The sequence below is a fragment of the Meleagris gallopavo genome, chromosome 2 (assembly GCF_000146605.3).
Source record: "Meleagris gallopavo isolate NT-WF06-2002-E0010 breed Aviagen turkey brand Nicholas breeding stock chromosome 2, Turkey_5.1, whole genome shotgun sequence".
Classification (NCBI taxonomy): domain Eukaryota; kingdom Metazoa; phylum Chordata; class Aves; order Galliformes; family Phasianidae; genus Meleagris; species Meleagris gallopavo.
This window is the reverse complement of record NC_015012.2, coordinates 49,924,947-49,936,311: the sequence shown is the minus strand read 5'-3', so window position 1 is coordinate 49,936,311 and position 11,365 is coordinate 49,924,947. Positions and strand designations below refer to the sequence as shown.

General features: G+C 37.6%; 1 protein-coding gene across 1 annotated transcript; it reads right to left on the bottom strand.

Annotated features, from left to right (window-relative positions):
• On the bottom strand, positions 1-11,247 carry LOC104909730 (mitogen-activated protein kinase kinase kinase 5-like). Its single transcript, XM_010707244.3, has 5 exons — positions 11,045-11,247; positions 10,772-10,940; positions 7,761-7,946; positions 4,659-4,764; positions 1-2,946 (listed from the first exon to the last, which is right to left on the bottom strand). The coding sequence occupies exons 2-5, from the start codon at positions 10,868-10,870 to the stop codon at positions 2,699-2,701; spliced, it is 639 nt and encodes a 212-aa protein (XP_010705546.1). The 5' UTR covers positions 10,871-10,940; positions 11,045-11,247; the 3' UTR covers positions 1-2,698.
• Between the last annotated feature and the right edge of the window lie 118 nt (positions 11,248-11,365).

Sequence of the window (11,365 nt, the reverse complement as noted above, 5' to 3'; positions counted from 1 at the left end):
TTTAAAGTGGTTTCAAATGTTCAAGGAAACACATCCTGCTAAACTTAAACTGGAAACTTTATTCACAGAGGTATGGACAGATTTCTTCTCTTGCCCTAGGAATATCCTATCACTATAAACTTTTATGACTCACGTGAAGATAGAAGCATCTACTCTTCTGGTTCCTAAAGCTACAGCTATTAAGCAACAAAACAAAGCAAATGCTCTGCCTTCATAGACACATACACGTGCTGAACAGAACAGAACAGGTAGTATGACACAGTTTCAGTGAAATTTATACAGCCAGCGTTCTGTTATAAACAAAACTGTGGATTTTTTCTTCTCAATTATTGAACCATTTCATAAACCAAGTGCTGAACTTTGTCACTTTATCCTGTGTATGGCAAAGTGCCGATTCACATCCTCCCAGCAGATATTTTCAAAAGCAAGGCAGGGACGGAGCAATGTTGAAAAAGTGATGACAGTTTATGGTCTGTTTCTTAAATGGGGAAGATGTGCTGTAATCCACACCAGGTTTCTCCTCACATAGTAGAGGGTTTATACCTGCCCTCCCATGCTATATGAATATCAGAAAAGGCAAAATAGCTTTGGTACTCTCCTAAGCAATTACTTTTGAGAACAACAAGCAGAAACAAACCGGAACCTATGTCTGAATCCCTCATAATACAACGCCAGAGGGAACCCTTTAGAAGTTTCGTGACCATTCAAATTGGTCAAGGGTAAAGAGTCAGAATACCATAGAAAATGTGCATGTGAAACTCGCTGCTGTAACTTCCTGTTTTATATTTTATTTCTGTATTTATTTTTGTAAAAAGGAGGAATTGTGAATCAAACATACTCAGAAACCTGGCTAAAGAAATTGGAGATTGAGAACATATGCTCACATTATAGCTCATAAACCTATTGGCGACTCTCCAGTCTTAGGAAGTTCTACTTCGAAAGAATCACAGCCTCTTCATCCGTTCTTGAAGTCTTTGTCAGCCTGAGAGCTACACATTATCTGTTCCATTTTAGTGCAGCCTTTGTTTTGTTTTGTTTTTTAATGTTAGTTAGGCACTGCAACTTTTCTTCTGGGATGCCGAAAGATAAGGGCATTGTGGAATTCAGCTGGTGGACGTGCAACAGAAGTACTGTGTCTTTGCACAGAAATGAACTGCTTCTTACAGGATTGCTACTTTTAGGGATGCATAGAACATGTTGGCTTACCAACAGCACAGCTGCATTTGAGTACTTCCACCCTAGAGCTGACAGTTCTCGAAAAGTCCACCTCCCATGCTATCAGCACTGCTTTGTCTCCCTACACACACCCACACCTTGGTTACTCTTGATGCAGATTAGTATTCTGCACAGAGTCATGCAGCCTGAGGCTTTAACTGAAGCTTTCAGTTAATGTATTCCTCCTCTACCCATTCTGGTTGAAAAAAGGGCCTTTGGGGCCAATAAACCATTTTCTCTCGGTAGCTACTTGCTGCAAATGCCAATAAAGCTTTAATTAATTCCTTAATTAAACAACAGTCCATATTATTTACCTCAAAATTTGAGTGCATGACAGGATGTGATTATTTGGCCAATAGGATGCTATTCCTGAGCATAAAACTTGAGAAGACAAGTGAAACAATCTACATCACGTTTGTGTTGTTGCTGTTAAGTATATCAATAAGGTAAATCAAAATATTCCTCAGTGCTCACCACAAATATAAATAGTGAATTGTAAAATGAGAACTGAAGAGTTCTTACTCAAATAATCAAAAATAGTACAGTATAATGAATTACTCTAATTATGGCAAAGTTCCTGGAAACACAAGTAAAGAGCAGTTTAACGTTTAAATTTAATTTGGGTCAACTGCTATATAGAATATTCTGGCAGCATAACAACTGTACTGTAGATACATTCTTCTTCTGTGAAGGTCACATAAAAAAATTTACTGAGGTAAGTGGGAAATCCAGTGTCATATAAAGCTAAAATAGCTGCTCCAAACAGACTATTTGGTACATATTAATGAAAGGAAAAATAGATTATATAGAAAAATTGTTTGGATAAAACAATGGGAGTCAGAGATCTGTGTTTTTAGTTAAGAAAATAATATCTTAGTAAAAGTAGAACACATATATGTTCTGAAAAAAAAATCCTAAATACAAGTTTCTGGATCACCTCTTATTTAAAAAATGCACACATTTTTCCATCTCTGATCCATAGCATTTTTAAAATAAAATAAAGGTGTAATGCTTGCTTGTAAACACAAATCCTGCTGCAGTGAATTCTGCACACAAAACAATTCTAGAAGTTTCCTTTGCCAGTTCACGTGTGGCTGTCGACTCGCTTTTGTTTGTTCCTCAGGAATAACTACCAAAAAGAACAGTGTGTTCTGCCTTAATGGAAACAAAACATACCACCATTCATCAGCTATATACAGCATATGAAGGAGAGAAAAAGCAGAAACTTGGCAGCAAGATAAACATTTTCAGATCTTCCTTGAAAGGGCGCCTGAAAACAAGACCAACCTTAACTTGTCGTTATTGTACTGAAACGAATAAAACTAATACATGTGATCAGTCACAACTATACAATGACTATCACTTAAAGGATAAGTTGCATTACTATAGAATTTTGATACTGTCAGTACTATTCTAGTACGTATAATTAAAAACACAAACCGACATATAGTCAAAAGAAGGTTGTGTGTCCTGATGCCCAGACTTACCTATTAGTCTCTAATTTTAGCCTGCCCAGCTGGACACTCAGTGTTCTCTGAGCAGCCTGTGAGTCATGGGATACTGTAGAGCTGAGTGTGCTCACACCTGAGGTAGCTACTGCATCTTCCATGACAATGCAAGGCTGTTGGATAGTTTGATTCTGAGGCTGCTCATCTTGATCTTCTTCAACTTCTATATCATCTTGATCTGCTGCATCACTTTCAGATGCAAGACTAAAATGTGGCCTCAATTCTATTAGAAAGATTAAAATATAAGGAGAAAAAAAAAAAAAGCTATTTAGTGATCATCCTACAGCTTTGATTAAACCAGACTGGAAATTTCTGGAGCAAGAGAACAGATCTAGGGGTCTCAGACCACTCATATCATAGGATAACAGCTTAGCACATTCTGATTCAGCCTACAGAATGTTCAAAGTCCTTAAGAAATAGAAATCTGGCTTAGTAAGATTTCAAATTTGGCTAGCATCTGATGTCAAACTGCACAGAAATCTTACCGTTCACCCTATATTCAGAACAAGCAGTACTGTACTCAGTCAGAATTTGCAGTATGAATGCTGTCTGCTTTCTAGGTGCCAGGACTGATCGAGGGCTTGCTGAATTTGGGGGAGAGGGGGAGAGTGTGAATGACTGCTACTGCCTCCAGTAGTTGAGGAGAGAGTTATCATACTAATACCACTTCCTATTAACACCTATTAAATGCTGATTAAAGCAGTATTAACACCACTTCTGCGTTAGATTTAGGCTGCAGCTATCAAGAAGTACAACTGTATGCACTGTAAAACGATAACTGCAGCTGAATATAGAGTGAAAACTTAAGAGATGTGGATATCTAGAGGTCTAAATATCTGAGATATTTAGCATTCTCTCATTAAAAGAATACCATGCTTACCAAAAACTGTATCCAAACATACAGAGAGAAAATAACAAACAGATCACTTTTCCAACAGTTTAAGTAGCACACTTCCCTTCTACTCATCAGAGTGAACAATGCCTACTTTGTAGTGATACACACTCACAGACACAAAGTTGTAAGAATACACTGTTTTCTGTTATTCCCTGTTTAAACTACCTACCAGAACTTACCAGGTATGCAAGATACATAAACAAGATCTTATATTCCTACAAAATCTGTTACTGCATCAACATCTGTTAATCTCAGCCATTTTATGTAAATCTTCCTTCCTTCCTTCAATTGTGGCTCCTTATGGCTGAGTATTCCCTTTAGTCTCCACTTCAAAACATTCTTTTTTTTTTTTTTTTTCCTCTTTTTTTTGGCTAGGTTTTTTTTCCTTTATGCTCAAGAATCTACAAGTAAACTTCTTTCCAAAAGGGACATTCATGCCTCGATCCAATTAACCTCTTAATTTCAATGCCACTTGCTTTAGAGCCAAACATACTAAGACCAACAGCTGCCCCTACCTTAAATAAAACAAAGTAGATTTATCACAACAGCTTCTCAGTTGTTTTTTATGTTAGGGAAATACGTCTGTACTTGTTTTTACTTTTAAAACAAACAAACAAACAAAAACATCACATACTAGGAACACAAGTTCATTTTGCCATTCTAGAGCAACCATCAGCAAGTGTAAATGTACATTTTCCAAAAACAAACAAACAAACAAAAATTAACCCATGCTGGGCAATTTGTTCATTCTTTGGATTGCAATAGCAGCATTATGCACTACAAAAAAGACAGCCTCAGAGCACCTTTGCCTGGTAATGCTCATTGGGTTGCAGAATTGTTTACGTTACACATTTTGGAAAGTGCTTTCCAAAGTAAAATAGACAAATGCTTATCAGTGTTAGAGCTGCAAAACAACAGTGAACAGGAAAAAAGTCTCTGCTAGTTTCAAAATCTTAAGTGAAGCACCGTAATCACAGCTCTAACGCACATTTAAAGAGATCAGGTAACAAATACTTGCTGAGCAATATGAACTAACTTACCTGGGACCAGAATAGTAATAGCTGTCTGCACAGCTTTTCTAATTATGTTGTCCAATGCAAACATCCAGTGTGGCTTGATGTTATGATTTCGGAGAACTTTATTGACCTAGCAACATAGAATCCAAGTCAGCCATCATATCCTCCACAAATTAATAATACTACGATATATGTCAGAATTTTGTAAAATGTTTGAACTCATAAATGTTGCATCAAAACAACTATTTCATGTTGACGCTGAATGAAGAAATTGTAAACAAAATAGCGGAAGTTGACAATACCATGTCAGAGACAGTATTTTGTAGTTTTTTCTAATGAAGTACCAGTTCCTGTGTTAGGTGTTTTCAGATGGCTGATACTGAAGCTTATTTAACGTTTACAGTCATAGACTGACTGAAAAAGAAAAAAATGCAAGCCCCAGGACAAATACCAAGGACCATATTATGGAAGCTTTGTGACTTAACCTAATCAACCCTGTTGCTCTTCTTGGTATGATTTTCTCTGTTTGCTCTGAGCAGTGCTTTGCTATTTTAAAGAATAGCTGTAGGAAGTATAAAAGAATTAATATAACGCTGCTTCCACTTGATTCAGAAAATAGTTAACATTAGTTTAGATAGTCAGAAGACTACATTTTGATGCTGTGCCATCACCTCTTTCCTTCTACTGTTAACTTCATACAATGAGACAGTTGGACTTGTGAAAACTTTTATGCGTGTTTAGAAGGCAATAAAGTGTTATTAATCGTATTATCACTGCCCTAAAGCAACAGTGCTCAGTAAGGCAGGAATTGTCGTAGGTGCCCGTACCAGGTTGACCGGCATAGAACTCGTTATCTTTATAGCAGCCCGCAAGGTGCTGTGTTTTGGCCTGGTGCCAAAACCAGGGCTGATATTTATCTACTTATTTATAGCTGAGCAGGGCTTGCAGAGCATCAAGGTCTTTTCCGTTTTCCCATGTTGTCCTGCCAGTGATTAGAGTTAGGGGTGCACAAAAAGCTGGGAAAGGATACAGCCAGGACAGCTGATTCGACCAGCTGAAAGGATATTCCCTATCACACAGTATCATGCTCGGCAAGAAAAACAAATGCACTTTTTCCAAAGGAGCTATTGCTTAAGGACGCACAAGGCATTGCTCAGCTGGTGGGTAGCAGACTGCTTTTGCACTACGTGGTCCCTCCACATCCTTTGCTTAAACAGTCCCCATCTTGACCCACAAGTTTTCTCTCACCCGGCAGCTGGATCAGCCCACTGCAGCGCCTCGGTCTCCTCAGTTCTGTCTTCAGCAGCCACAAGATGGCAGTTGGACACTGCGCAGAAGTGCACAGAGCCTTACACTGCCCACAGCCCCCTCCAGGCCTGCCCACGGCCTGCTGAGGCAGTTCACCTCCTTCTAACTCCTACCCACAGCAGTGACTTTAGCTGAGCCTATCTATCCAACTTCTGAAGCACAATGCATTTTTTGTCAAGAACAACAACAAAAAAAATCCACAGGAATATCTTTGAGCTTTTCAGACTGTGGCACAAAACTACTTTTCTTAATGGGTGCTCTGATGAGGACATCTTGGATATTAACATGGTAATCCCAGGTCACAAAGTTAAAAGTCCTGAGAACAAGGGAAATGTTTTCCCTCACTTTTAGCAATACGCTCGCCTGTGCAGTACCTGAGATGGATACACATCTGGATGAGAGCTCTATTATAGAAATTTAACATGTCAAAAAATAAAGGCTGGCTAATTACAAAGCAATCTTTTTTCTTTGACCTTTCAGTAGTTCTTTTAGCTAAGTAACAGCAGGGGGAGAGAAATGTATAACTTAAAAATAGCAACTTACAACAATGAAGGTAAGAGAAGAAGATTAAATATTTATAGAAAAGAGCATGAAAGCATGAACTGACTTATCACAAAACAGCTGATGCCCAACAACATCTGTCAGAAACCCAACACAGATATTCATACTCTTTCCCCCCATCAATTGGTTTTCTGGTCTTTGTACAGGTATATTTCTTTCAGCTGTCCAAACAGAAGTGATGTGAAGCTAAAGAGAGTGGAGAGCTGAAGAGTATTCAGAGTGAAGACTTCTTTCCTTTGAAGAAAGCACTTTTTACAGATTCATTTTGCATATTAGCTTTTTTTTGGTAGGCAGTGTACTTCTTTGTCAGTATGGTGTATGCAACAAACAGTTTAAATGCTTTACAATCTTTCCTGACACCTCTGTTCTTTCTCAGAGTACACAAGGTCAAAATGCTGACAAGAATGATCCACCTCAAGTGCCTACTTGGACTGTCATTTCACTTCTCACTTAAGAACTTCAGGCTGCATAGAGACACCCAGCACAGCTGTTTCCTCCCATGTAAATTATTATTATCTTAAGCTTTAAGCATAATTGTTTGTGAACTAACATTGAAATACACAGCTGGAAAACAAAACCAATTTGCTTTTGGTACACTAACTATTTAAATTGTATTTATATGCCTATTTGATTGCTGCTCATTGTTGGACAGCACAAACTTCGAATTAATTGTTGTCACAAAGAAAACCTATTTTTCTTCCTTCTTATTCTATTTATTATAGATTGATAAGAAACGCTTCTATCTTTGGTTAGCAGCTAGTTCTGATGCTAACCAAAAATTCTAGAGTCAGAATTCAGATCAAATTTATAATTTAGGTAGAATATTATGTCAGGCCATGGAAGTACTTAATGCATTAATTTATAAAAGAAGCCAAGTTCAAGAGATTTATTTATGTAAGACATGCTTGACAATCAGTGTCAATCTTATTTACCAGAAACTCTTACAAAATGAGATTTTTTAAAAAGGTTTTTCTGCTTTGGCATTGTGACAAAGCTTGTGCAACTGTACTGAATGAAGATTCTTTAATCAACAAAATCTCAACAGCTATGTTCAGCATTTGTGTCCTGCCAACAGTCCCACAGCAACCAAGCCCAATCATGGCTGTGGGTTGTTTTTCTTGTTATTACAAGATCAAAGTTCTCACACATTACTGTTTCCGAAATTCTGGAAGGAAGTTAACAAAGTTTCATTTACTTCTGTTTTCTAGATTTTTGCAGTTTTCCCATGCCAAATATTTAGTAAAAATGACAACTTACAGCATCTTGAAAACCAAACAGCACAAGCTGCACTTGACTGATACCGTGGCTGTCAAAGTCTAACTCCAGTTTCAGTTTTGAAAGAGTGGTTGCAATGATTTTACGATCAGTGGACCGTACAAACTCTCTGAGGCTGGAAACAAGCGTTGTAATATGTTCCCATTTTAGCTTGGGCTCTTCGGCTCCCTGGAAGAAGAATAGAGAGGAAAGGAAATAGTTTTTATAACCATCTTTTGAAACGTACACCCAGAGGGCCTTCAGCCAATAATGTTAGTTGGCAATATGATTTTTGGAAACTGATGCTGTAGTTAAGGCAAAGGTGCAATTGCGCGTCACATTACAGTAGCTGTGTAAACACAGTTGTACCACTGAGTTTCCTACTAATGCAGACTACTGCCCAGAAAGTAGCTGACTTTATTTTACAGCAGTTGCTGAAGTATATGTGCATACTGCATATGTGTATATGCTATATCTGCATACTACTCTGAATTGCAATTAAAAAAAAAATAAATCATGTACTTTTCAGAATGCCTCTGAAAGACAACGTGCAAAATCCCACCATTGCATTTTAAAGAAGGAATTAGTCAAGGTTACAGAGGAGGTTTGGAAAAATACTACATCATTTCCCTTTGTACAGAACTTTCATACTTACTGTTTATTAAAGCAAATCTACAAATCTCTCCATTCTCTATTACAAAGTCTAGTGCCTATCTTTAAAAGTTCCTGTGTTTTTGCATAAGCTACAAAAATAGCAAAAAAGCTCAAAAGTATTCATCAGAATAAAGACCATGAATAACTAGGAAGCAGAAGATTTTATTTACTCTCCAATATAATATAATATGGAATATAAATTTCATTTCCAAACCTTAAAATTAAGTCAGAGACAGAAAACCTCACTACTTGTTCAGCATGCAGCATTAAACACCTTTTCTAAAGGAACTGAAGTACTTATAGAGACTAAAGATTTCTAACATTGGTTTCTATAACAGAAGGACATTCTGTGTTTGGTTCCCTTCTGTTTGTCAGTTTTAAGCCATGAATGTTACAGCTGGATACGTCAAGAACTCTGTTTGCATAATTTGTTAACTAGTCTTTGACTGTTAATTAATTCTGATCTGGATGAAACCAAGATCATTTGGCTGGTGGGGGAAGGTAAAAACAAAAAATCTCTACAACAATTAAACATCTCACTGACTAAAGCACCCCATCTCTGAGAAAAATTCTACCTTCTGATTTTGATTTGCTCTGATTTGAAAAATTCACCTGACTATTGTCTATACTGAAATGGACTCTTCCCTCTGTCCTGCAGTAGTTGATCTCCTTCTCCTGGAAATAATTAACAGCCATTAGGATAGATAGGTGGACAAAGAACATGCTGCAGCCCTTGAATTAGAAGATTCCAAGTCCATCAACGGCACCTGGGGGACATGGTAACCAGTATGGCTCCCTAATTAGAAACAGGAATACTTTGGAGGGGGGAAGGGGGTCATTCTATTGCCATAGCCCTCACCCACTGTTTTTATAAGAACTTATTGTGAAGGGAGAGGTACTATCAAAGCCTAAATCCTGATGAAGCCTAACAAGGGTCAGGCTTCCATCTATTGGTACTTTCTTGCTTTTGAGCAAGGTATAACAGGAATCCAGATCAGCTTCCCCTTAACTGCAGTTACCACAGCTTTCTGATGTTTGAGTAAGTTTTCTGCTCTCTTTGACAAGGCACAAAACTGTGACAGAAAACTGTGTTTGGGAGCCAAAGTTCTGCACCCTTCTGAAGTGCTGATGATTCCACCCAGCTGGGCTTTGAACTCTGACACTACAACTCCACATTCCCTGGCTCCTACCTTGGGCTGTTCCAACTCACCTGAGGAACACTGTTATTCCCCCATCAATGTTTGGTGGGAACTACAGGAGAAGATATGTGAAATAAGCACCTTCTTTGGATTCTGTGGCTGTTTCAGCTTTTCACAGTCTCTTTGTTACTTTCATACGCATGCTAACAACTGTGTTGTGTTACTGCAGCTATCCTGCATAGCATGGATCGCTAGCATCTCTCTTGTTGCCTTTTATTTTAACACTTGGTATAGCGTATAGTTACCAGGACAACTGCTGTGATTTCCCCCACCTTCACTTTCCTCCATGAGTTAGAAGCTTTTTTTCCTGTATAGTAACAATTTCCAATTACATTAGCTGTGCTACACGTATAAGAATCATATTAGTTTGCATTGGTTTCTCTAACAGTACTATTTTTAAAAGATGACTTGCCATATTTTAGACTTGCCACAAACATGTTTTAGATAGTAATACACAGCCTTGAAAATGAAGTGAGTCAATTAACTACTAACACACACATTACAAAAAGAACAAAAAAACCTGTCATCCAATTTCTGTGTTGCAACATCTAACAGTGTGGTGATGATCTGTAATTTATTTGGTGTCATCCTGAACTGATACATCATAATGAATCATTGCCACAAAGCAGCACCAAAAGGTCATTCTGCAATTATTTTGCTGTATCTGTCACTACTCTACTCCATCCTCTCTCCCCTCCATATGTGGCTCCAATCACTGAGGAAGAGGCACATTTATTTTCTGATTTCTTTCTCCTTTTAGGGCTGTTGGCTGGGAGACAAGGTGTATCAATAACTGTACTCTTTTCTATACAGTAACCTAAGATCAGAGCAGACCAAAAGATCCTGCTCTTTCTCCATCAAACTTCACAGCTAGAAGATGGAACTCACAAAAAACTAGTATCCAGGTGTTCAAATCATATTTATGAACAGCAGAAAAGGCATATCTAATGTAGGATAAACATAACATCACAACCTGTTTTTATTAGCCTCAATAAAGCAATAAACTGTGAAAGCATATACAATGTAAGCTTTCTAGTTTGATTAAGTGGGGTTTTTTTATTATTACGCATAGATTTGAAATTTTCAAGTAATTTTAGTCTTCAAACTACATCTTTTTTTTTTTACTTTTTTATTTTTGACTGCCTTTTGAAATTGCTTTACCTGAGCCAAAGCCTCCATCAAGTTCCTCACCACCTTCTCTTGGTCCTCAGTCAATATTCTGTGAAGGGTAGCTCTCCTCTCACTATCCTTCTTCAGCATGAAAAATCCAGAATCTTTCTCTTCAGGTGAAGGAGGTGCACTGTGATCCTCAAAATTTTCATCTGGGATGCTGAAGAAAAGGCACTCAGTGAAAAGAAACTTTATAAAATAGAATCACAATGCAGTAGTTCCTAATCTACGATGTAACATTAATGCTGGATAGCAGTACTTTACCTCAGAAAAAGGGACCGGATTCCCTTCCCATCTTTTTCTCCACAGGATTTTGCTCTTGTTTTGAAAGAGAATGGATCAATTTTTAACTCTGTATCAGGTGAGACAGAGCCATATTCACTGCTACTACTTGTATCTTCCACCAGAACAGGAACAGGTAAGGATATGCTCCGAAGATACTCTATTAAAGGATATTTAGAAATCAAAATTTAATAGCACCAACACAGTCCTGAAGCAAAGAAGGTTATTCTTTCAGAAAAACAGAAATTCTAACTACCTTCCCCCACACCAATACAAAATATTAAATAAAATAAAAATTAAAAA

Bases quoted from the DNA above. Each gene is read 5' to 3' on its own strand.
- LOC104909730 (XM_010707244.3), bottom strand. From the start codon at position 10,870: ATGCTGAAGAAGGATAGTGAGAGGAGAGCTACCCTTCACAGAATATTG. The intron at 7,947-10,771 runs GTAAAGCAATTT...TTCTTCTTCCAG, and splicing joins TGATGGAGGCTTTGGCTCAG to GGAGCCGAAGAGCCCAAGCT. The intron at 4,765-7,760 runs GTAAGTTGTCAT...CTATGTTGCTAG, and splicing joins TGTTTGGTTTTCAAGATGCT to GTCAATAAAGTTCTCCGAAA.